Consider the following 27,773-nt stretch of genomic DNA (forward strand, 5'->3'; position numbering starts at 1 on the left):
CATATTTCAATGCAATTATTTTATTCATGTATCAGAATATTACACATTGTACAAAGTCCGAGTTTAAACCAACAGAATGATCTAGGCATTCTTCATTCATATGGACAATTTTGACAAAACCTGGGAAACCACTAACGAAAGTTCTCTGTTCATCACAGAAAAAACATAATAAAGAAACAATGTTTATGTTATAAATAGTAGCACAAGAATGGCGTATAACAATACCATATCATAAAATGTAGCTGTGTGAAAAAAATCAATTAAAAAAAATATCACACACTTAAGATTTCAATGCCACTTCAAATGACTGTTTAAAACCAGTTTAATAGTTTATATTTTATCAAGCAATAGCTCATGTGTTTCTTTATATCTATCAAGTAGGGTAGAATAACATATCATAACTTACATATATTAACCATTCACAATACCTTCAGGGAATAAACCACCTCCTCATTAATAGAACATAAAATTGTACCTCTTTTTATAATCTATTCAGACATAACAATTCCAGTAAATCAATATTTTGTCTGGTAAAGATACCTACAGATAATCTACTCCACCATTATGAGTGATCTACATAGTCTCCATCACACAACATTCTGTACATAACACTTCTCCAAAATAATAGTCAAAAGAAACAATGAAGTGTCTAACATCTATAAGTACCATTACTTTGAAAGTCCAATCAACATGTTGAGAAGTTTAAAATGGTAGAGATAGGAAAGTGAAGATCAGATGACAGTAGACCGCGATGTCGAAGTGACGACTGTTTGTATGAAGTTGTCCACATCTGGGTACAATCAAGAAATACAACACACACGTACACGAGCACTGCCAGCGCCTCACTCCAGGGCTGTCACATGACCAGCTGCCACATGTCCAGCTACGTGTCATTCCAGTTCCACATCTGTAACAGAGGCAACATGGATGTATTCTGTTTATCATTATTACATGTTCATGTTTCTGTGATTTGCATTTGTCTATTTATTTCTTGAATAATCTTCAAATCCATGCAAATTTGTGATATTTCTTATTACGAAATATTTCACAGATTGAAAGCTCCAAACAATATAACCTTTAAACACTTTTAATAGAAATATATTTTTTTGGTAGTTATGCTGCAATAAAAACAAAATAAAAAACAAAATCACAACAGACTATTTGAGAGGCTTAAGTATTGACATACAGGTGTTTTCTGGCGGTCATCCGGGTTGGAGGTTTCCTGTGTGCTCCACATGCTCTGCAGATTATCCCCAGCCCCGTTACCAAACCCTGTAGACTGGTAGGGCCCCACCCCATTGAATAAAGTCATCGGAGGGAGGCCAGAACTCTGAAAACAAAACAGGTTTGTTTAACATTAAGCCTCCTGATCGTCAGAAACCACAACAGTTTGGAATATATTCCTTTGATTCTTTAACAGTAAAATAATTCATGAATAGCATTTTTTTTTTTTTTAATCTTTTAGGTTCAGTTCTGTCAATTTCACAAAATATTTCAGAATTGCTTTCCACATCAGTAATCTTAGTACAAACAAAGATTAATCTGCACTCACCTGGACATACTGTGGGAAGCCTTGGTCATTCAGGTCATCTGAAGGCCCTGGACTCTGAGAGTCGAGACCCATGCTCCGCCCCTCTCCCCCCGATGTAGCCATTGTACTGCCAGCTATTACAGACGTCGAGATCACGGACGTCTGTAGGGATGCACTGCTCACCACTGGCGAACCAATCTTTGGATTCCAGTCCATGTTCAACTCTGAATTTTTTTTTAAATGAGCTGTAGATTCGGTATTAATCATATTATGTTCATGCATTTACTATATTTTATCTTTTGAAGTTTTCAACTGATGAAAGATCCTTTTGACACAAAAAAAAATGTAAAGAAAAGGTGAAATTACAGTTCAAGATAGGAATCATATATGTAGCCATCCATGCAAGATGGAACTGTGTACACCAAATGAACATACGAGGCTGAAAGTTCCAGAAGGCATCCCCATAGTCAGTTCCAGGGATTCCAGACACTGGGCCTATTGGCTTCCTGACTGTCCGTTCTCCACCAATGGGTCTGGGCTGGCGCCTGTCCTCCATACCCGGCCGGATCATCTCTGACATGGGCGGGGTGGGGGCTGTAACAGGAGACGGCGCTCGCGGGGGACCAATAGGGGTTGGGCTAGGACCTTCTGTTACAACAAATGTAAAAATATGAGTATGCATCACATTTGAGGATAATTGTTATGAGATGAGACCTGAAAAGAGGCTCATGAGGGCCTATAATATATCACCTTCAACAAGAATCAATCAGTAAACATTATGTTTCACAAAGCACAAGAACTACTACAATATTACACAACTCTGTACAAAGTTGTCTTTTTTGCCAGGCTGCAGCATTTCAAGGGCAATAATCCAGTCATACATGGGCAGATCTGGCTGGTTTAAGAAAGGAACTGAGCTATCACGGATATCTAATTACTAAGTTTGATCAAGATTAAATCAAAATTGAAGACTGAATCTCATTCACAAGTAGTAGCCTTTGGCCATTAGAGCTAATGAAAAATTGATATTGTGATAATTGCAGCCTTTGCAAAAACTACCATATCTGCTTAAGATGATCCACTTTAGACTATTAAAAGGTACAATAACAAATTTACATAACAATACATAAAATCACCCAAAATGCAAGGCAATCTAACCTCTTGGAAGCATGCCACCAACTGATGGAGCACTGCTTGGCCGGCCCTGTCCTGGAAGGGGAGAAAATGGTCTCGGCACCATGGGTGATGTGAAGTTTGGACCGAGGCCGGGACTGCTGGGAACTTGACTCTGTACAGCTGACAGCTGGTGCATCAGGTTTGCCATGTTCTGGAAAAGCTCCTGCTGGTTGGTTGGCATTCCACCCATGGTGTCTCCAGCCCCTGGGATAGGACTTCCACTGGAAGGGGGGAGGTTACCCATCTGGGGACCTCCTGGCCCACCCCCAGGACCAATACTGCCAATTACAGACATCAACTGCTTGGCTAGCTCCTGGTTGTACATGGGGGGCATTTGGAACCCTGGTGAGCTGGAAAATGGTGGCGGGGCACCTTGGCCTGGGAATGGACTGCTCCCACCATGCAGTGACCTAGAGGTGAAATCTGGGGCATTTGGATTTAAAGAACTTGAGATTTTTGGCAGTGTCATTGGTTGGTTCGGAGTTGTGTACTCTTCCTTCTGTAACAACGTAGGATCAAAGCCGGAACTGTTTGATCGTGGTGATAGACCTGCAGTGCTGGACTGGCTGGACCTTGGAGACATATTGGGACTCTGGTTGCTGTAAGCTGGCTGAGAGGGACCAACCCCCGGGAATCCTTGATTGTAACCGTGTAAAGCTTGCATTCCCATGTCCATGAACTGATTAGGCATAGGGAACATCGCCCGGAATGCTGGGTTCATGTCTTGCATTGGTGTGGGCATTCTTGGTCCAGCACCAGCTGGTGGCTTGAAACCTGGGGCCTTTGCCTGAAGTGCTGCGTCTGGTGATGTTGGATCAAGCATCGGATTTGAAGACATCGAGGACACAACACCCGCAGCAGCTACACTGGCAAAGTTCATCCTCTCATTTATATCATCTTTTTTTCCAAGAAAGTGCTCTGTTGCATTGCTGAAGAGATTGTTGAATGGTGAAAATTCTCCTGAAGAGGACATATTTAGATTGGAGTTGGCGGACGTCACAGTGTGTGTTGTAATAGTAGTTGTAGACTGGTTTGGAACAATTGGTAGTGGCTGTAGATCGTGTTTATTCTGACCAGATGATGATGGTCTCTGTAAGACCTTGACAGTGCCCGGTACAAGCCTTGCAGCAGCTCCCCCTCTACCCTGTTGTGCCTGTTGTTGGCGGCCCTCCTGGCGCATATTGAAGGTGGGCGGGCTGGAAGGTGATGGTCCAGGCATGGTCGACATTGTTACCTTTGTGTTTCCTACACCTGGGGTACCAAAGCCCATTCTTTTTCCATCTCCTGAAAACAGTTGTCTGGTGACACCAGACTTATCAATTGGAAGTGGACCATTCATGGAGCCACTTGGGACTGAATATGGTGCCACTGCCTGGTTCTTTCCGGTGCTTCTCCTAGGGGAGACAGACCCTGGGGCAGGTGAGGTCCCGCCCCAAGCCATGCTTGGACTGGGTACACTGGATGTCGAGCTCTGCCCCTTGGACTGATTGCTGTTCAGTGCTGCCTGTTGTTGCAGCCTGGGGGCCAGTGTCTTGCTGGGCTTCTGGCTCCCACCTCCTCCAGATGTATGTCCCTGTGAGCTAGGCGTTGGCTGGGGATTGTCATTGGGTGGGATGAAGTACAAACTCTTGTTCTCCACCTGGCTAGGAGTGGGCTTTTGCTTGGATTTTGGGATGATCTCAGCCAACTCCTTGTCTGGGTCTGTGATGAGGGCCGTGATGAGGGCATGGGCCTGCCGTGTGGCTTCTGCTGAACCCCTAATAAAGAAAATGATCACTTGGTCAAATACCGGCTACATACATAATTGAACCTAGCAAATCTAATGACAGTTCTTGTGAGATTATACAAACTGTCAACAAAGAAGCCTAATTTTCACCGATGTTAAACTAAGTTTTGATACAGTATACAATTCTTTTAAAGAGTTTTCACCACAAAATGCACGTTGATGGCTTATTAAGAACCAAATGAAAAACAAGAGCTGTCACAGAGACAGCGCGCTCGACTATTCCGCCGCTTTTCAGTGTAAGGATTGAAAGGGGAAACATGCATGGATCACTGTTAGATTAGATTTCAATGCAATACATGATGTGTGGAGATATTAACATATATGTGATAACATGTAAAACTTTAACCAGAATTTCTAAGTCGCATAATAAAGGGGCAAAAATTATATAATATGAAAGATAGAGTTATGTTACTTGATTAAATAAGAAGGTTAAATGGTTGGGAGCCTGTGTGTAAAGTTTCAATGCAGTACATGATGTATTTGCTGAAGCATTGACTTAAAAGTGGTTATATGCAAAACCGTAACCAGAATTTCTAAGTCAAATAAAAAAAGGGGCCATTATTTGCATTAACTGCAGAATAGAGTTATCTAACTTGGATAATTAAGTAGGTTGGATGGTTGAGTACCATTGTATCAAGTCTCAATGCAATACCTCAAGTAGTTGCTGAGATATTAACCTATGTGTGCTTGCACGCAAAACCTTAACCAGAATTTCTAAGTCAAATAATAAAGGCCTATTATTTGCATTAAATGCAAACTAGAGTGATCTAACTTGGTTAATTGAGTAGGTTGGATGGTTAAGTACCATTGTATCAAGTCTCAATGCAATACCTCAAGTAGTTGCTGAGATATTAACCTATGTGTGCTTGCACGCAAAACCTTAACCAGAATTTCTAAGTCAAATAATAAAGGCCTATTATTGGCATTAAATGCAAAGAAGAGTTATCAAACTTGGTTAATTAAGTAGGTTGGATGGTTGAGTAGTCAGTACCATTGTATAAAGTCTCAATGCAATACCTCAAGTAGTTGCCGAGATATTAACCTATGTGTGCTTGCAGGCAAAACCTTAACCAAGGGGTGACGCCGACGCCGACGCTTGGGTGAGTAGTATAGCTCTCCTTATTCTTCGAATAGTTGAGCTAAAAAGGACAACCCATAAGGCCTAAAAAAAAAATTGTTTGGTTAGGGTTACATCCTTAAAAAAAATAGGTAGGGTAGGTAGGCTTTTTATTTTTTTTAATTTTTTTTTTTTAATTAGGTTTTATATAAGAATATAATTTTCATCATTGGAGAATGGTGTTAAAGCCATCTTCTGTGCAAGCATTTAAGGTTTAAACTTAATATTAAAAAGCAATTAAAAAAAAAACGAAATATATATTTATTTATTTTTTTTTTTTTTAGTTTTTCATTTTTTTGTTCAAACTGACTATAAAAACGGTAGGGTCGGCGCCTATTCCATAGGTAGGGTCGGGTAACCCGAACCATATGTATTTTTTTTTTAGGCCTAAATTAAAAGAATGAAACATGTTTTTTTTCTATCTGTTATTTTTATGATATAGTGCCTAATTACACACTTTATTAAAGATAAAAAAAGTGGAAATGGCCAGTATTACGATGATCCATGTTCAGAGTACAAGTACATGTCTCTTCCAAAACTAATTCAAACTTCCTGAGTACTCGTACTCCAATCGGAAGATTACTCCAGTATTGATATTACTAATTGTTACTTTCCCTTATTTATAAACACTTTAAAAAGATCCATTAAGTTAGTTAGCACATTTTACCTAAATGACCATCTTTGATGCCAAATTATCTTAACATAAATGAGGACTTACTTGATGGTGATTGTCCTTTCTCCAGATCCCTTGTTTTTCTCAACATCAATATTCGCGCCAGAAACTTCTCGAATCGCATTGATGTTACTTCCCCCGCGCCCAATCACCCGACTTATAGCTGAGGCAGGAACCTGGACCTTTTTCGACCTGAAAACATTTTCAATTGAGATGCAAACCACACCTTTGACCACATGTATATTCAATAGACAGGTGTTGAATTCAATGTTTATGATTTTTTCCAAAAACTTTCTGACAACACCATGGCCACTATTTTTGATTGGCTACCATTCTAAATACCAAGACCTCCATTTATTGTCAAAATTTACACTGTTGAATACAAAATGAGTATGATCTTGTCTGTAATTAGAATCAAGTAGTGTGTTTATTACAACTAGAACTCTGCGAGTTGGATGTGTCGCCTGATGAATTATCTACTGTTGACATTATAGCTGTAAGATTGGCATTTTATACATTTATAGACATTGATGTTGCCATTTAACTTTCAAGTGTAGGTGGCATTTGAACTGAAGGTAACAGCGTTAAGCTGGACAAAAATTAACAACGAAAACTTACAATAAGCCATAACTCTAAAAATATGGAAGCAAGAGTTACAGTTCTTGTGCACTGCACTTGCCCTCAAAGAGATTTATCTACCTATTAAGTTTCAGGTTGATACCTCTGTTGATATGCCCCTGACAAAATTCAAGCTTGAAAATTAACAAAGGGCAATAACTCTAAAAATATAGATGCAACAGTTACTGTTCTTGTGCACTGCACTTGCCCTCCATGAGATCTATCTACATATGAAGTTTCAAGTTGATACCTCTTATATTCTAGAAGATATGCTTTGAACAAAACTTTAAGCATGAAAATAAATGAAGGGCAATTACTCCAAAAATATGGAAGCAAGAGTAACAGTTCTTGTGCTCTGCACTTTCCCTCAATGAGATCTATCTACATATGAAATTGTAAGTTGACACCACTAATAGTTTACGAGATATGCCCCGGACAAGCGGAAACAGGACAACCGCCGCCACCGACAAAAGTAACCCCTATATGCCACCTCTTCACGCGACACAAAAAATAAGTTTCTTCATTTTGTAAGTCTCAAAATAATTGTTCAAAACAAGTTCTAAATTTCTCCTTGGGCATGTGCTTATTGTTCATAAACCTATTTGATAATATGATCTGCCCTCCACACGCAAGCACTTACTTTCTGATGACTTCCTTCCATCCATCCTCCTTCCTTTGTCCACGTTTTGGGCTGTTGACAAGGGCCTGGCTCGCCTTCACAGACAACAGGGACTGGTTCCCACTTGACTCACTCTGGGCCTTCTCATACGGGGTCTTCTCTCTGGAATATAAACATGGCATTGAAAAACATTGAATCATTGTCTTTTTTTACAAATTGCTACTATAATGGTGTTTTTTTTAAAACACATTAATTTCCCTTGCATACGTTACTTATACTTATTTTGGATCGCATGTACATAATGAACACCATCAACATTGAATTGGTCAAAGCAGTCAATGCATATTTTATGAATTTCTATAATTCCAGATACATTTAACAACAATTTCAGAAATGTAATTTACTCACAAATTAATACATGTTAAAGCATATACAACAGAAATTGTTCTTACAAAATGACAATCCTAAACTAATAACACTTACGGTTGGGGACCTTTAGGTTTCTCAGTCTTCCTTATTTTTTCCATGTCTCGGTCAGAAATTGATGGGAGGTTGCCAAAGTCATCCAAATCACCAATGGCTGCAACATATATGTCATAATTACTACTAAAGTCATCAAATATATTTGAGAATTTAAAACATAGATAATAAAATACTTAAAATACCAATTTCATAATTATTACTTATCAGTCTTAATACAGAACTGCATGTCGAATGAATTCACAAACAAGACAGACCAACATCAGTATGTTTGAATGCAAGAAATATTTATGCGGATTTACTATACACTATTAAATGCTAACCGGTGACAGAGCTATCTTTCTCTCCCTTCCTTCGCCTACCAATTGCCGCCCTTCCAGCCTGGCCCTCTGTCACCTTCTTCCCCACACTGGTCGTGATCTCCTTGTCCCTTTCGCGGCGATTTTTCTTATTCTTCTTGTTCTCTGTACGTGAACTCTCTGTCTTATTGTTACTGATGGACAGGGCATTTTCAGGATTATTGACCCTCGGGTCCTGATTCTCATCCTGGGTGACTCTATCCTCCTCCACATTATTCATCTCAGACTCATTCTTGCTTCCGCGCTTCTCAGACTTCTTAGGTCGCCCTTTCGATTTGGAGTAAATGGGCTCAGTGGAGGTCGGTAGTGTTAGACCTGTGAAAAAGATGGGAACCGTAAATATCAGAACAAAAGTTAAAAGGCCAAAATGAAGGATCAATTACAACAGTTTTAATTTATATGTTCTATGTGTATGAAGTTCAATCGAAATGCACCAACCAATAAACCAGTGGCTAGAAAAATGACTTAACACATGATTTTGCACTGACTGGTATAGGGCATATGGCCCATATAAAACTCTACATACCAAGTGTGGAGGTTGTGGTAGCAGTGGGTGGTTCCAGCACCACCTCTTTCTCTTCCTTCTCTATCTTGACTTCACTCTCCTGCGGCACACTATCTTCTGACTCGGGCTCCGGGCTCGAGTTCTTACTGAGGCTGAGAAAATAATTATGAAGACCTTAAAACATTCTATCAGACATCATATTTGTGTTTAGAAATATATACGTAAGTGATCATATCAAAGCAAAATTATTAATATTGTTTGGGACAACCTGGAGGCACACTGCTTCCACAATGCCTGCTCATTTCCCACTGATCTACTACATGCCAGTATCTCAACTTTATTATATATTATAAACATGACAAGTTTATCTATGAGCTCATGTTAATCAACGCAAAATAACTAGACAGCAGACAGCATACTCCGACAAGCAACAAGTTGAAATTTGCAATAAAGTCCATGTTCTTATCAAATTTAAATGTATAGTAATGTTCATGCATGTGCCCGGGCACATCAATATCTCACTGTTAAGATAGTAGACAATCCCTGTCATCTGTCATTTCAATCACTTAGACTTCAAACACCTGAAATAATAGGTGACCCACCTGTCTTGTTCACCGTCCTTCGAACCTTCCTGCTTCTTGTTCTTCTTCTTGTTTTTCTTCTTCTCACGTTTCTTGGCAGCTGCTGCTTTGCGACTCTCTTCCTCTTGTCTCTCCTTGTCAAGCTCCTCGAGAAGATTCTTCGCATTCTTGAAAGCCTCCGCCGCCTGGCGCTCCTTTGCATGCACGATGATCTCAAAACACTGCTGACATTTCTTCTGCAGCTCCTGAAAAAATATAGGCATTTGAATTTTTCAAATCATGATCTTTCATGGACACATTTGTGATCTTCAATATGTAACAGTACTTGAGACAAACTTTCAACTGTGCTTGTTTTATTGAAATTTATGTAACTATCATCAAATATTTCACCTTGAAAAGTTTGGAATAATGATATTAAATGTATTGTCCTGAACAACTTTCTCAAAGTTACCTTATCTGCAACAGTAGCAATGTATCTTGAGAGCTCAGTGTCGGACGGAAACTGGCTGACATGTTTCACCATCCACTTCACCACCTTGATGTGCCCCTTGCGGAAGGCTGCCATGAGACAGGAGACCTTGCGGTTGTCCTGGCTGTCAATGTCTGCCCCTGCTGTGACAAGTAGCTGGACCACGTCCAAGTGTCCACCTGAAACACAGGCACACTTTATCATGTAGGAAAAGTAAGTTATACATGTATGTAATCTGTATCTTAAAAGATCATTTGCCTTTTAACATGTTTAAATATCCACTAAACTGTACAAATGACACCGCCATTACAAAGGGCCTTCAGAAACCACACTTGAACAGAACAACTGAAGAATAAGGAAATGTTTCTCACCGTTACAAGCTAGCCAGAGAGGTGAATTCCCTTTCTTGTTCTTAACATCAACAGCTGAATGCCTGGACAGAAGGAGTTCAACAAACCGATAATGCCCCTTATCTGCAGCAATGGTAAGGGCAGTATCTCTTGATGACGGCACGGGCGGGGCATTCACATCCCCTCCCTTGTCCAGAAGCACACGCCCTACCTCCACATAACCACCAGACGCTGCTTCCATCAACGGTGTCAAACCAGTCTACAACAGTTGAAAACTTTTTTATTCTTTGAATGTTCAACTACTTTCAACATTTATTAAATAATATAAAATATTTAATCCAAGTAGTTAGATTTCTGACTTCACACAATAATAAGGAAGAGATACTCTTATTACAATAATAAGCAAGAAAGACATACAATGATTTGTTCTTACCTTTGCCCTGTGTTCAATGTTAGCTCGCCTATCAACCAGGAGACTGACCACCTCATGCCTGCCCTGAAAGCAGGCGAGGGTGAGTGCTGTGTTCCTGTTTGTCTCAATCTGGGCATTGATGTCACTGCCCATGTCCAGGAGGAGTTTCACTGCTGCAGTGTGACCGTTCATGGCCGCCAACATCAGAGGAGATATACCAAGCTTGCTTCCAGTCCTGAGAATTAAGAGTAAATTGTAATCAAACACCAATCAACTGTTAACTCACTCCAACTTTTTTTTCTTTGATATTAAGATATAGCCTTCAAAAATCATAGTAAAATTGTATCTATACCACAAAGTTAATAATAATTTTAGAAAGAAAAACATAATGACATTTAATATAGTTTTATATAGTTATACCTGGAATTGATTTCGGCCCCATGTGAAAGCAGAAGCTTGATGATGTTGACAAATCCTCCTGAGGCAGCTAGACTGAGGGGAGTGTAGTCAGAGACATTACGGTGTTCCTTGTTGGCTCCTCGACAAAGCAACAACTCAACAACCTGTGGATATAATGTTACAAAATTTCAAGGGTTCATTTTATGAATTCAAATATTTCGAATTTAAGAAATACATAACAGTGATAACACTAAACAGACTTTCAGACATAGATCAAAAACTTAAACCTGAAGAATGCATCCAACAAACAATTTTTCATTTTTGAACCTTAAATAACAATATCAGTGAAATCAATAACATAGATCATGTGTTTCTACCTCGTATCTACCCCCGGAGCATGCGAGGGAGAGGGGCGTGTCCTTGGTCCTCTCAGACTGAGCCTCTATATCTGCTCCATTCTCCAGAAGTATCTCAACAACATCCGTGTGACCCGCAGTGGCAGCCAGGATCAGGGGGGTGAAACCTATCGACAGCGAATAATGGTGTGTCAAAATATAAGGTTTGGAAATCTAACCTGTTAATCAAGCAGTACACAAACAGCAGCATCAAATTCTTTTCAATTCATACATAAGTGTCTTGTATAGACAATATACACCACTAAAAGTGGAAAAAGCAGTGTATATTCATTTTAGAATTATTTTTCAAACATCTGCAGTTCATTTTTACCAAAACCTTAATTCAGTCTGAAACAATAGGTCACTAGCCAGAGCTGGACTACATTGTTTGAAATAAAAGCAAGGGTGACCATATACATTATTTCTAGCAAAAAACACCATCCATTCAACCCTGATAAATATTTGAGACTGCTTATTGCTCACTAGAAGTCTTCATTTACAGTTTTATCACAGAAGCAGCTCACCTTTCTTATCCCGATGTTCAATGTCCGCTCCCTTGTTCAGAAGCAAGGTGACTAGCTCTGAATGTCCACCAGCACAGGCTAACGTAAGAGCAGTATCATGATTACTCTCCGTCTGTGCATCCAGATCAATGGGTGTATACAGTGGTGAGATACTATCCGGTGATGCAGGGGATGGATTGGGCGTCAAAGGTGTAGAAGGGGGCGGTGTGACAGTCTCTATGTCAAGAATCTTTGACTCTGGGTTGATCTGTGACATGGGCAGGAGGGACTTGGTCTTCCGCTGGGCAATGGGCTTGGAGGCTGTGCTCGAGGTCACCACTGGGGGCTTGATGTTCTGCAGCTGTTGTTGCAGGAAGTGAGTCTGCTGCTGCTGTTGTTGTTGCTGTAGCAACTGCTGGTGCTGGAGAACAAAATTGAAACTTGTGTGACGGATACAAGTTTCCAGATAATGTAAAGTTTTGGTGGTTCTAATACTAAGATCCAGCCATTCTTACAAAAATGACATTACTGACCTGTTGTGTAAACATCTGTTGAAACTGTGGGCTGAGAGCTTGGGCCTGCTGCAGCAGAGTCTGGTGTTGCTGCACTGTGACCTGTACCTGCTGTTGGGTGGTAACTATCAGCTGCTGCTGTTGTTGCTGCTGTACCATCTGCTGTTGCACCATCCCACCAGCACCAACCTGCTGCAGCTGTTGTGGAGTGAACTGCTGCTGGGAAATCACCTGTACAGGAAAAAATACATGGTACATGCCTTTTTTCTCGGTAAAATTGGCATTCTGAAAACATTAACATGTGGGATGCCTAGAAAGAGGCCTACTGGTATGACAAATGTTTGTGAATTAATTAATTGACCATGCAAGTTAGTTATACACTGAACTATCTAGATGTTAAGCTCTTTACTGACAATTAAAAAGTAAAACAAAACACTTCCAATAGTTTTTAATCCATTTCCTTAAACTGACACTTAAGGCCACACCAAATTTAACCACCTATTTTTAAAAATAAAATAAACAGCAATTCTTTCTCTAAACTGCTCAGGTGCTTCCATTACATCCAGGAGTACCATGCATTATTTTGTGCACTTATTTCTAAAACTCGGTAAATGCAACTTTTTAGAAATATAAGCCCGCAGAAAAAGCAATGTGTAAAGGACTCCAGATCCGCAGCAAAATGGATCAGCAATTATTTTTTTAAGCAAACACCTATTATTCCCAGGATAAATGGAAAAAAATGACTGTAAGTCTGATCAATATCTTGACACACTCATTTATAGTTCTAGTTTAACAATGTAACATAAAACTATACAGGGCTAAAACAGTTCTGTAAAATAAATACTCCTTCAAGTACACTTAGAATAGCGAACAGTGATTATTGTTCAAGATTCTTCAAAAAATATCCCGAACAGAGTTACCTGAGTTTATTTACAGTGCATGTATACCGAACGATGCAGTGTTGGTAACCTGTAGCTAACATTGCAATCTTAATGCCTAAATATTTAACATCAACAATAATTTGCCAACACTGTCATTTTCTAATAATTTTTTAACAATTGTTAATCCAAACCTTTATCTGGGTCCTGACCACTTCCGATTAACTGTGTTTATATATGTATATAAAAATATTTTTAGTTTTGCCTGTTTTGCTCCCACTTCTTTTCTATTGACCAAATCAGTCGAACAAAACAATAATTTGGTGCAGTAACAGATTTACTATTTGTTAAAAAAACTTTATATAGGGTTCCTATACCTGGAAGAGGTGTTCCTGCTGTTGGGGTGTAAACTGGAGTTGCGGGAACTGCAGCGTGGTCTGCTGCGCTAACTGCTGAGCCTCCTGTTGTTGTCTCAGGATAAGGTTCTGCAGTGTCTGCCGCTGGTTCTCATTCAGTACAAACGGCTGGTTCAGCACTGTGGCCGGCTGCTGCTGGATGGACGTGGCAACCGCTTGCTGCTGTTGTAATTGCAGTTGTTGCAACTGCTGCTCCAGCTGTTGTTGCTGACTCAGTGTGAGTTGCGGTGGTTTGGCCGGGGCCGGTGTCTGGACCAGGGGTGGTATGGCCAAGGGCTGGGGAAGTGTCAGGCTGGCTGGCAGGCTCGGGAATGGAGACATCAGCTGGTTAGGGCCTGGCAGAGGAGGCCGGGGTGGCTGGATGGCAGCCGCCTGGCTCAACTGGGTGCCTGTAACACAAAGCTTTAATGTAACAATCTGCAAACTTAATAAAATGTTATCAAGATAAAGGTCTGAAAGAATGCAAAATGAGAAATTTATCTAATAAGTTGATATTGCTTTTTAAAGAACAAAATAATGGAAATAGCAGACAAAGGGAAAACTATTTCTCTTCCTAGTTTGTAAACTAACAGACTTTGCTTACCGCCATTTTGAGAATGGACAGGACCATTCGCCAAGGGCAGGCTGGTAGATGTTTTACCAGAGGTATTTCCATTGCCCGGGATCAACTTTTCCAACTCGCCACCTTTCCCTGGTACATTCACAACTCCAGGTAAAGGCTTTTCCGAGGACTCCTTGCTAATATTATTTCCAACTGCAGATGATTTTTCACCTGAGGCAGACTTCACAACATTATTACCTTTTTCATTTCCAGTTTTATTCTCTTTAGTTTCACTGCTTGTAGATGTGGTAACAGTAGGGCTTTCCTGTGTAGTAATATGATTGGAACCATTTTTCTCCACTTGCTTCACAGTTTTACTGGATTGCTTTTGTTTGTCTACAGTCCCTGCTTCATTATTGGAACTTGCTTTGACTTGATCACCACCCGCCTTCAGGGGAACTGCTATGGGTCGTTCTGAGATGTTGGGCTTTATGTTTGGCTTTGAGGTTTCCATGGCAACAGATCTTGGAGGTTGTTTGTCGAGGTTGTTTGCAGGCTCGGGGAGTGATAGGGGTATCGGAGGAGGGGGGAGGGGGATGGATGTTGTACTAGTAGGGGTGGACAGTGAGGTTACAGTCTGCTGACTAGATACGGGCAGTTTCTTCTTTTGAGACTCCAGTTCTTTTTGAAGCACCTGTTTAAAATTAAATGTGATATCAAAAAACATGCAAAAAGAATTAAGCTTGATATTCCTTCATTCAATCATGATCTTTAAGGAAAAACTTTAATCAATATTTTTAATGGTTCCAAAAGTACCTTCAATTCTATTGAATCATAGCTGATTCTGTGTTACTGACTGCACTTACCTGATGTAGTGGTTGCCTATAAGGCTGCAGAACCTGCTGCAGCTGTTGTTGTTGCTGATGCTGCTGTTGCACCGTGATGAGCCACTGCTGCTGGGCTTTCTCTTGCAGCTCCTTCTCAACCTTCTGCAGTTCCTCCAGGATCTGCTGCTTCCGGAGTATCTGCTCTTCACGGGTAGATGTTGTGTTGATCAGTTCTTTAGCCATAACGTTACTGATGATAGCCTCCAGTCGCTCCCCTGCTTTAAGATCAATGGTATCCTCAGGTAAAAGATCAGATATTACTCCATTTTCACTTATCTGGGCTGCTAATTCTCCTGAAGTTGTTAAATTGGATGACTTTGTATTTTTGGTTGCAGGATCAATGTTATGCTGGTTTCCAGTTGCAGATTTTTTCAAAGATTTTTGGACATTTTGCCAGATCTGGTCTCCAGTTTTGGGGCTGATATTGACATCTTTTTCCTGGGCTTTCCTCTTAACAGGTGAGGCCCCATCCATATGCTCACATGTGGCAGTGGTCAGGTTGTTAGGACGCGCCTGATGGGAATCCGGCTCACTGGGAGGGACAATGTTCGCCAGACCATGGATAGGGACACGAGACTGGAATATAGCGAACATATAACTCATCGACATGTTCACATCTTATGTGTTCAATGCGTTTAGAGCAAACACCGATCATATATGTAAACAAACCTCAAAATGTCTAAATAAAAACATGTTAAACATATTTCTGGCCAAAAATAACGAACATTAACAAAAAGATAGATGTGAACAATAGGCAATTTTTTTTATGTGTCCATTGTATAGCTGTGTCATATTTTTGTAGTTATGAACATTTTATCTACAGAATTATGGCTGCCAAGAAAAATGTTAACATACAAGAGATGTTTGTCAAACATTATGCCCCCTGAGCGCCAAGTTGCCAGAAATATTTGGACAATTGAATGAAATATGCATGGACTGAAATGACAGCTGATTTGTCATTGGATGCATATGAGGCAGGTCATCTACTGGTCATACCTAATCTTCATGTCAAGTTTGATGACCATAGGTCCGGGAATTGTTGAGTTATCACTCGGACAAGCTTTGGTCTTCCAACAGACCGACCGACATGTGCAAAGCAATTATATAACCCCTCTGCTTCGAAGGGGGGCATAATTAAACTAGATGTTCACTGAAAACTGATACTTCAACTCATGCATTTAGTGACATATAAATTTCTACTGTCTACTATATAAGAAAATAAAATATGGACAATAAGAAAACCTTTTTTCAGCTTACAGTCACACTGACCTTGACCTTTGACCCACTGACCTCAAAATCAATAGGGTTCATCTGCTGGTCATGACCAATAAGCCTACCTAGTATGAGGTCCCTGGGTCAAAGCGTTCTCAAGTTATTGATCGGAAACCGTTTTTCATGTTAAGGTCACACTGACCTTGACCTTTGACCCACTGACCTCAAAATCAATAGGGTTCATCTGCTGGTCATGACCAATACACCTACCAAGTATGAGGTTCCTGGGTCAAAGCGTTCTCAAGTTATTGATCGGAAACCGTTTTTCATGTAAAGGTCACACTGACCTTGACCTTTGACCCACTGACCTCAAAATCAATAGGGTTCATCTGCTGGTGATGACCAATACACATACCAAGTATGAGGTTCCTGGGTCAAAGCGTTCTCAAGTTATTGATCGGAAACCGTTTTTCATGTAAAGGTCACACTGACCTTGACCTTTGACCCACTGACCTCAAAATCAATAGGGTTCATCTGCTGGTGATGACCAATACACATACCAAGTATGAGGTCCCTCGGTCAAAGCGTTCTCAAGTTATTGATCGGAAACCATTTGGTATTCCGACCGACCGACAGACAGACAGACAGACAGACAGACAGACAGACAGACCGACCGACATGTGCAAAACAATATACCCCACTTTTTTCAAAAGGGGGCATAATAAATACAACTTTGCCAAATACATATCTAAATCTTTTAAACTAAGAGACACATTCTGAGTGAATCAGTGTGCATTATAATTCAGGTCTTTATATTGATTATTAGTAGGGATGCAAATAAATATTTGAATATTGGATCGAATGTTTGGTATTCAATGTCAAAATTGGTATTCAAATATTTGTTGTTTTTTGTTCAAGTTAATAACATAACAACAACTCTGTTGTTGTGTAGCAACTATAAAATTTGTCTTATTTTACAACCATTGAACTGTAATGCCAGATGAAAGGTATGACAATACACTGCACATGCTTCATAAGTCAATTAAGGACCCATTGCCATCCACAATCCCCATAACTTTACAAAAACTGGCTATTAGACAAGTGAATCAAACAAGTTTTAATAATTTTCAGTAAATTTAAATGACCATGCCAATTAAGTATGTTGATATGAATGAGATGTGTTAGGTATGTGCTATAAACTGCTGTCCATGTTTGGATCTAACGCTCCAGCTTTGAAATGTAACTGTATACTGTCAAGCCATTTCAGGTTATATTTTCTGTATTGCTGTAAAATAGATGAGTCAAAATCCAGGTTTGTTTTCATTCTATTATTTTACTAGTTTCTGATTTGGTTTGGTTTTTGAAATGTAACTGTCTAGTCGAGCATTTTAGGATAGATTTCCTGTATTATTGTAAAAAGGATGAGTCAAAATCCATTTTTGTTTTCATTGTATTATTTAACAAGTTCCCGAGTTGGTTTGGTTTTTCCTAGTTTTACTTGTAATAAGTCAATCCCAGTAAGAGGCTGGGAAATAATGCAAAATATCGAAAATTAGAAACTCCTCTTTGCAAATTATGTGATTCGTCCTACGGATATTAACGACTCAACACAATTTTATAATGACTTATAAACTCCATCAACTAACCTCAACATGATGCGAGTCCGCCGCAGAGATGGGAGGCAGCTCCTGACCATGATTCATGATCACACGGTTTGGATACTCCAGCAATAACTTGACAACATTTGTGTGCCCTCCTTTAGCAGCCTCTATCACCATTGTGGAACCATCCTGAGGGGATTAAAAACAGTGTTAGAATTGATAGTCTATCAGAATTTGGAACAGTAGAACAATTGTGACAAATTATTTGTTTCATATTCCTTATCCATCAATGTTAACTTTTTCAGTATTTACTCTGCTGGAACTAAAATGGACACACTTGTATAGCGCTTTTTCTAAAAAGGTTTGAGACATCGGTTTCATGTTAGCATTTTATCGAAATATGTAAGCATTGTCACCTTTAACAAATTTCTGAACAAATGCCCCATAATGTTGTTGGGAGTAATGTGGACTAGTAATGCATACATAATTTGATGATATTTTGATAAATGTCAAAAATTGATATCACTATACATTATGACCAAATGAATTCCTGCTTCCACTTACCTTTAGTTTATGGGTGGGATCAGCCCCACATGCCAGCAGAAGTTCAACAACAGCAAGGTGACCACCAGCACAGGCAAGTGACAGCACGGTGTGGTCATTGGTTGTTGTCTGACGGTTTACGTCAGCACCCCGCCCTATCAGGAACTGTACCGTACACAGGTGGCCTGCCCTGGCAGCCTTCATCAGCGGTGTGCGACCCCCTTCAGACTCATGTTCCTGTTATTAAAATTTAAATGTCTATTACACACAAGTAGCTAAATTTTGATTACTTCCATGTATTGCATTGACACCAAAGGATTTGTACGCTATAAATTATGCTACTAGCCTTCACTACTTGATAAAGAAATATAATTTTTATTTGTTGCAAAAAAACAACACTCCAATAGGTAAAATGTGTTCGTACCAATTCAGCTCCATGCTCAAGGAGGACATCAGCTACGTCTGTATGTCCATTCTCACAAGCATATGTAAGGGCAGTGTCCCCTGTACCGGTGATAGCATTCACTTTGGCATCTGAAACAAGAGCTATTACAGGATACTACTACTGCAAGCCATTTTAAACAAACATAATGTTCAGTAGCATTTAACTCTAGAAAAGAATTGTCATGCAAACCTTTTTGACCCCTTTAAACTTTATTTTCAGAAGTATAATAAACCATTCTTATAAGTTTAATTCACTTTCAATAAAAAAACAAAATACTTACTGTATTTAAGAAGGTATTTGACAAGCTCCAGGTGTCCCTCCTGAGCCGCCTCCATGAGTGGAGTGGAACATCCAAGCTCGATGTCAGCTCCAGCAGAGATGAGGAAGTCGGCCACATCCAGGAATCCTCCGCAGCAGGCCAGAGTCAGGGCCGTCTCTTGGGTCTCCTCTGTCTGGGCGTTGATGTCTGCATCTAAGACAACAGATTGTAAACATTATCAATCACCTTTTTTTCCCCCATAAAATTTAACATCTTAAATCATAATGTGACACACTGTCAAAGGTTCAGCCATAACATGAAAGGCAAATGGTAACTATAATCCAGTTCATCAAGCTTTTCCTGGAATATTCCTATCAAATATCAGTTACTATAATAAAGTTCATCAAGCTTTTACCGGAATTTCCTATTAAATTTCAGTTACTATAATCCAGTTCATCACGCTTTTACTGGCAGGTTCCTATCTAATATTGAAATAGAACATTACCATGAGCTAGGAGGAGAGCGACCATTTCCTCGTGTCCTTCACGTGCAGCCTCCATCAGGGGAGTGTAACCCTCGTCATTCACCTCCTCAAGGTTAGCTCCTCTCTCTATGAGCAGGTTAGCCAGTTCAACATGGCCACCACACGCTGCTAACGTCAGGGGAGACTCAAAACTGTCTGCAGGCATGTTTACCTGTAAAATAAAATAGGCTAATGTAAAAGTTGATTCCAATGACTACTGTAAAAACATTTCATAACCATGCCCTTACTTTGGTCAAACTTATAGTTCGCTAGATTGCCTTCAACACCATTCAACATCTTAAAATGTCAGGACAGGACTGAGAAATCCTGGCTGTTTTTTTCACACAGTTCCCTACCTGAGCCCCACTGTCGAGGAGGAGCCTTGCCACCTCAACATGTCCGTCCATGGAGGCCTCCATAAGGGCGGTGTGCATCTCATCAGTCTTGTGTTCCTGGTCTGCACCAGCCTCCAGCAGAAACTTCACCATTTCAAGGTGACCTGAGTTACAATATTCAGGTTGAGCAACAACTCGTAAGCAACAATCATTTGACCTGATACAGTTAGAAGGAACACTTCATTTGCCAGCGGGGTTTTTTACAGCTTAAGTTAGGGCATAGAGCTTGTGCATTTAACTGAATTGTGACTTTGTGTTACAATCTGATATTGAAGTATTTTTGATTGAAATTATTTTTCAGACAGAATTTCAAAACTTACCTTTGTAGCAAGCAAGGGTAAGAGCACTCTCTTTGAACTCATTGGAGTGAGTGTTAATGCCTGCCCCATTGTTGAGGAGTATGGCTGCCACCCCGACATGTCCAGCACTGGCCGCCTCCATCAAAGGGGTGTGTCCATTCTCGTTGTGCTGTTCCACATTGGCTCCAGCTTCAATCATCACCTGTACCACATCCTCGTAGCCTCCACACGCAGCATAGTGCAGGGGTGTGTTGCCTACAAGCATAAATGTATCCAATAAAAGGACTCGTTCTACTGTCAAAACTATTCAAAATGACAGAAAAAAGAAGAAGCTTGAATTTATGTTCAAATCAGTATGGAGCTGCCAGTTGCTGTTTGGTGCATGTTCATATGTAAGAAAAGAAAATCATTCTTTTCAACAACATTGAAATAAAATAGTTTCAGAACGATCCCTGTTCTTTACAACAGGAGTATAAACATCTGGGGTTTCAAATCCTCAGAACGAAAGTCATCTTTCACTAATAACACTTTTCAATTTTTAAAATAAGTTTAGTAGTAATGGTACATGTAGTTGTTGGGTATGAACGTTTCTGGTCTTATTACCTGCTGAAGACTGAGCATTGACGTCTGCAAGATGGGCTATAAGCAATTTGACAATCTCCACGTAACCTCCACTGGCTGCCTCCATAAGAGGTGTGCAATCCCCTTTGATGCCTCGATCCTCAACATTTGCCTTCATTGCTAACAACACCTAAAAAAGTGATCAAATACTTCAATACCAACAAAAAGTCCTTCATTTTTGCAGACTTAAATTTAACTCTCTATAACACTTTAACACCTTATATTTATAAAATCTTCTAATCTAAATATATGCAAATTTTATACTTGGAAATTTGTCTTTAAATTTGACGGATACTACAGGACATCCAGCCATACCTGTGCCAGTTCGTAGTATCCAGCTGAGCATGCCAGGGACAGAAGACTGTCCCCTTCTTCTGTTGTCTCATGTACGCTACCTCCCTCCCGTAACAGTTTACGCACCGTTGGCACATCACCATCGCTACATGCTTCCGCCAGTGACCGCTGGCTATAAGCACAAAAAGGCAAAAACTATCAATCAATCTTTTAATATTACAAAAAAACAGGGTACTAACTTGGACCTGTGTACTCACAAAATATGAGGGGAAACTGAATATTACAAGTGAAAGTAGCTTAACCTCGCAAAAGACTGTGAATGGCAGTTAATCTAATAACATCGAAAGTCAAACTGGGCTATATCCTTATTGTATACATGATATGACCCGCAACGCGCGATTTTGGGCCTTCGGACATATATTTGCTATTATTATGTTTTAAGGTATTTGAATTAAATGATATTTCAGGAAGAAATTCTGAAAATTTCATGATGATATCATTTAAATTGCGTAAGATACCTGTTTATAAGTGAGACCATGTATTGCGCATTTGAATACTAAATTTGACGTCATTCACATTTACATTTACGAAAGCACATTATTCAAATGGCGTGCAAAATTAACGTATCAATATTTCTACTAGCTTATAATTTAAATGATTTTCTTAGGATCTTTTAGGAACATACATTAAGATAAAAATGCTAAATCATTTTTGTATTTTTAATACATTTGGCCGTTTTAAACACAAATTATTAATGCAGTCAAAATATGTCGGGACGAAATCCATGGTTGCTATGGAACCATGAGTAAGCCAATGGTCATAAATCGTCGAGAAAATGATGCACCAATGACAAATCTTTAAAAGAAAGAAGTTTGGAAGAAATTGATAAACATAAAAAAAATCACAATATATGGCAGTTTTTATTCATGATTATTTCATTTATAATAATAATGCCCGAAGGCCCAAAATCGCACGATGTATTGTGCACACGTTGCAAAAGTTTTGCTTGGTCATTGGCCAAATGAAATGCTTCAGTTAATAAAATACAAGAACATGCATGTATAAGGTTTTCCCACGGTCAACCTGGATTCTAGAGGTTAAATTTAGGAGCATAATTCACACAAATACATCAATCATAGTTTGTGTCATTTAAGATTACTGGATAAACTCGAGAGTATAAAAGATAATAATGTCCATTTGAATGACTTTGTTTTTGGTACAAACATTGTAATAAACTGGGTCTGAGGACTGGCCTTTTTCTGCTCATCACACAGGTCATAATATCAGACCTATTCCCAAGTATATGTATATCTTACAAAAAAAATAATCCCAAATGAGATGAAATCGCTGTCACGAAAAGTCTCGCTCTTCGACTTACACCTTGCCCTTTAGCTGGGGTTATAGGGCGTAAAAAAATCCTTTGGAACAATTGTCCATTTACAGTTTTATATGCATTTATCAGCACTTTTGAATGAAATTCATGATTTCCCAGAAAAATGTTGCCCGCAGGTTGATTTCATTGATTATTTTTATTCCCAATATTGCCAATTATTACACGACTTGAAAAAGCTCAATTTTTGCATGTACTTTATCCCAAATTGACAAAACAGGCCTGAAATTCCTTCCCAAAGCTGTAAATTTTATGTTGCAAAATTTCCCAATTTGTCTACGGTCTTTCTCCCAAAATGGACAAAAAAAACCACCTGGCCTTAACTAAAATAGAGTTACTGTTTATCCATGGAAATAATGTCGTGAGAAATAAACATAGATTTTTCAAGTATGTTTTCTCATTTTACCAGTAAGCATAAAGGCCACTCACAAAAATATGCAAATGCTAGTTCATGATATAATAGTTGTGTATTAATACTGCATACCTAACATTAATGGAGGCTATATTGTTAAATAGCTACAAGGAAAAAAATACAAGCTCTCTTACTTAGACTGCATTAAATAATGAAACCTTAAACAGCTACTGGATAATGGCAGTGTGCAATAAACGGAGCAAGAAAAGGCCCTCGATAATCTGGGAGTGTTTAATACACTGTATAACCCACATTTCAATCCACCTTGAAAACACATACTTTATTGCAATTTCCGCTATCCTAAAAAATATTGGTGAAATTTTATCAAGTAAGTAATGATTACACACAACCATTATATTTGTTATGTATATAACGGTAAAACTTGTTTTCACAGTTACCGTAGCCGTTAGATGTTGAGTTTACAGTGAGAATGTCAAGTATTTAAAGGCCCAGTGGGAAAGTAATTAAGTCCTCCATAATTCATATTTATTCAGACTGAGAATTAACTAATATCAGCTTAAGAATAGTCTGCAACAAAAAAATCACAGCAATTACTAAGTGCTTAATTGTGCAGATGAAATTCTACATTTTTGGTTCGAACTAGAGAAAAACAACACCACAATTCATTCAGTACAGGAATTAATAGGTAATTAGAGATAAACTAAAGAGAAATGATAAAATAAAGCAAATGAGAACAGTGCTCTACATAACCCACTAGCCCGAAGCCCGGAGCCCAATTGGGCTAGTGCTTTTACATGAAAAGTATTCATTAAAATCAATTTTTTACCATTATACTCATTTAAAACTCCCTATATTTTTTTCCGAAAGATGACTTTCGGAATGTATGCTATTGATTATTTACACACAGAAAAATGATGTCATAACTGTATGTGGCATTGTGCACATCATATGAATAATTCAAAAGCTTATGAATCGAAATAGAGGTTTGTGCATCAATATAGCAAGTGTTTGTCTTTCGCAAAAAAAGATGTTGAAATTATGAAGTATTTCCATTCTCTCATCCTAAAAAAAACGGAAAAAGGCTGTCAAACCAGACACAAGGCCAAAAAAAGAAGTCATTTGAGTAGAAGCAAGTGGGATTGTTTCAAAAACACTTGCAGATAGATTAACCTTGGGTAATATTTGACGATGGACCAAGTGTTATTGTAATGATTGCCGTGAATTTGGCATCTCGGGAGTGAGCAACAGTGATGTGGATGAAGAGGCCCTAGAGACTAAACCAGAGTATTATTTGATTTCATAGTAAAGCATGTTTAAGATGACCAAAGATAATATGTATGATTTTTTGGTAAGGCCGCTTTTAGATTAATTTATTTTTAAAAGCTGCATGTGTTGGATGTCATTTCAACTATAGCAACAATTACAATAACTCCATTTTCTTCAGTAATCAGATTGAAACCAAATACTGCATTCAATCTTGCAAATATTCTTAGCTGTAGTGTCACATGTGTTCATATCTGATGGCTACATTTATTCTGTTTTCAGTGGCTACCTTCACTACATAGTTGGGGACAAGATGTTAAAAGCCATTCAGATGGGGACATAAAAATGTCTGTAAAAAAAATTCTCCCTCATTATGTCCTCAAGGAGATAAAGTCTGAATTTTCAATTTTGATATATGCATACACTTTAATATTTAAAAAATTCATGCAAATATTCGCTGGTAATCTATGCGAATAGTCAGTAATATTTCCTACCACTTATTAAACTACCGCAAGCTCTTTTTTAACCAAACAAGATAAAAGGTTTATGTTTTATTTACCTCTCGGTGTTCCCTAACTGGCTCTGCTGCTCTGCCCGCATGCGATGGAGGGCCTGTGCAGCCTCGTCCAGGGCACAGCTCACAGATGATGTCAGCTTCCGCAGAACCTCAGGGTCAGTTAGGGCTTTACCATCCGCTGTGGACAGCTTCCCAATACCTGAAAGTTAAAATTCATGTAAAATGCAAACCACATCCAGTGTTTACAGTTATGTTCCTATGATTTAGAATTACCAACTCAAGTCCGATTAACATTAAAAATATTTGTGAAAAGGTTTAATTGTTTCTCTTCATTTATTTTTGGTATTTCTCAAGTTTTCCGACAATACAATATCGACAATATCGATCGACTCATGTTTCGTTTAGTGCGGGTATTATTTATATTGACACCGTTGACGTCACAGCAAAATGTGTAAAGCACGCTGCATGCTGGAACACAAAAGAGCCCGGAGCAAAGCGACTGCTCGTGGGTGTATTTGTATTTAAAGCTGCAACAGCTAATATTTTTAAAGCCGGGTCGGCTAAATAATAACATAAAAGGAATGTAATGTGTATTTTCAGATTTATTTACCTTTTTTCTAAATAAATTAAAAGAACGATAAAATAATCAAAGTTTAATAATAAGCAACACAGAATATAACTTTACACTAAACTAAAGATGGGAACGCGACTCAATTACATACGAGGACATAGCATAACCCTTAACACAGATATCATAACACGGTTCTCAATTACAATTTAATAATTGGTTAACAAACGGACTCGAGATTAAAAAAACAAAATAAAACGACACATGATTTATGTTACCGAAATCAGTTAACACTTATTGTTTACTTTGCGTTCATAGATGATTATAGGGATGAAGGTCGCAATTTCGACAGTGGTGTTTTTCACACATTCCCATTTTGATAAAGAATAGGAGTTTGGTTAATTGCACTGTCGATCCTCACCGACACGCCTTCATGCTGTCGTTGATCCTGAATGGCTGATACAAATGCCTTAATAGTCTCGACACGCCTTCTGGCTGTCAGTCAACCGTTGCAATCGCAACAAAACTGTGTATTGTCAAAACTTATGATTGTTTTGATAAGGATTGTCGCTACGCGGATTAAAGCATGTCGGCATAATTAACGCATGTCGGTAATTAGCCTTGCCAGCGGAAGGCACGTCAGGCCCGACAAGCCATAAAGGGCTGGCGGAAACCCTGGGACACCTGGACTTCAAAGTCTGGTATTCTGTTGGGACACTTGAATTTCTGGCCTGTAGCTAAATATAAATAAATAGATAGTGTTTCACTAATTTATTACCTACATTATGACAGTGAATGTAGAAATCATTATTAAAATATGTCACACACCCAAAGCGAAAGAATGGCTGTCTGTTTGTGACTATAGTTACATCATGAATCTATTAATAAACAGGCCATTTCACAATGCGCAGTATCTAGGTTGCCCGAACTATTTGGTGTAGAATTTAAGAATTGTGTGCATGTGGATTTACGCTTCTGTTTTGTTGATGACATTATCAACGTGGTCAGAGGTGGAAAAGGAGTGTCAATCCCTGATATCTTATGATGAAATCAATTCTAGTCATGTTATACTTTGTAACCATACTTGTTAAGCAAATCACAATGCCTTATTAGAAACAGGACAAATATTTGAGAGACTGGGACGTACCAGCAGCCTCTAGCAATGCTTCTAGGCGGGCATGTGTCTCAGGGTCAACAGTCACGGTGTGAAGGTTGGCACTCTCCATTGTCTGGGGAAGCAGGAAGTTGGGTTCTAACACTGGGTCTGTGTCCTCATTCTCCAGGATAAACGAGTCCACCTGAAGTAATTTGTTTAGCTAATCAATGTTTGCATGGTGCTAGCTTCTTTAATGTCAATGTCCTGAGAATTCATCTGATTATAAGTTAAGAAATGTTACTTGTTGCTGTCTGAAAAATTCCAAAGTAAACTGTTGACCTAAAAAAATATTTACAATAAATGCGTTGCAGCACAAAATATTGGGCTATGAAATTTTATTTTCAATGCTGAAAAAAATCATGTGTACTACAAAATAATTTTGTAGTACACATGATTTTTTTCAGCATTGAAAATTAATTTAATTGTTGTCATTGGTCAGAATGTCGTACACTCTTGGATATCTCTTAAGAATCTAAATAATTCTCAGCAGATAGTGAATGTTGTTCTAAAATATGACAAACAATTCATGCTCCATTTTCTGAACATCATTTATTTATAGTATGTCTATAAATAGCTAACATGCTTTAGTCTACATGAAACTTCAGTAAACATACACATATCTTACAAATACAGTAGTAGCATAATAAAATATTAAATGAATTGTTTGTTTATTACATAAAATCCTTTGATATTCTGGGTCACATGGTTGGAATAAATGCACAAAGGAGTGTCCATAGGAACAAAATAATAAATTGACATCATCTGAATTGCTTTGCATTAATAGAAATCTATGTACCTCTGACACCTCATCATCATCACTGCAGGAAACATCGAGCCCAAACGACTGAGACGATGAAACTTGTGGATTTTCAGTCACCGACGGGCCTGTCATGGCCGCTGTCTGCTTTTCTTGATCGATTTCAACAGTGTCTACTTCTTTAGCGGTTTCATTATTAGTTTGAGTGTCATCATTCTGCATCTTTATTTTATTTCGGCTTTACCTTGGATCATGGATTCGATCAGTTTACAAGACATGTAAGGCGACAATTCGTTGCGATCGTAAGAAATTAATAAGTTGCCACCTTGACCGCCATTATAATCTGAATG

The 27,773-nt window shown here is 38.8% G+C and overlaps 1 protein-coding gene across 2 annotated transcripts; it reads right to left on the bottom strand.

Annotated features, from left to right (window-relative positions):
• Nucleotides 1-27,773, bottom strand: LOC128203498 (ankyrin repeat domain-containing protein 17-like). 2 transcript variants are annotated; one of them, XM_052904943.1, is made up of 33 exons: nucleotides 27,463-27,773; nucleotides 26,658-26,808; nucleotides 24,985-25,141; nucleotides 21,421-21,571; nucleotides 21,088-21,235; nucleotides 20,506-20,739; nucleotides 20,147-20,289; nucleotides 19,773-19,962; nucleotides 19,289-19,480; nucleotides 18,988-19,097; nucleotides 18,585-18,800; nucleotides 18,066-18,209; nucleotides 15,187-15,783; nucleotides 14,363-15,014; nucleotides 13,741-14,168; nucleotides 12,507-12,716; nucleotides 11,995-12,394; nucleotides 11,453-11,598; nucleotides 11,097-11,239; nucleotides 10,698-10,911; nucleotides 10,286-10,523; nucleotides 9,897-10,093; nucleotides 9,467-9,690; nucleotides 8,886-9,016; nucleotides 8,324-8,674; nucleotides 8,004-8,100; nucleotides 7,542-7,682; nucleotides 6,329-6,475; nucleotides 2,690-4,464; nucleotides 1,967-2,179; nucleotides 1,553-1,755; nucleotides 1,187-1,330; nucleotides 1-907 (listed from the first exon to the last, which is right to left on the bottom strand). In XM_052904943.1, exons 1-33 carry the CDS (start codon nucleotides 27,643-27,645, stop codon nucleotides 884-886), a joined length of 8,694 nt encoding a protein of 2,897 aa, XP_052760903.1. In that variant the 5' UTR covers nucleotides 27,646-27,773; the 3' UTR covers nucleotides 1-883. The 2 variants fall into 2 exon arrangements, with proteins under 2 accessions (XP_052760903.1, XP_052760896.1); XM_052904936.1 differs by having other exon boundaries at nucleotides 18,988-19,109.

The sequence above is a fragment of the Mya arenaria genome, chromosome 2, assembly GCF_026914265.1.
Source record: "Mya arenaria isolate MELC-2E11 chromosome 2, ASM2691426v1".
Lineage (NCBI taxonomy): Eukaryota > Metazoa > Mollusca > Bivalvia > Myida > Myidae > Mya > Mya arenaria.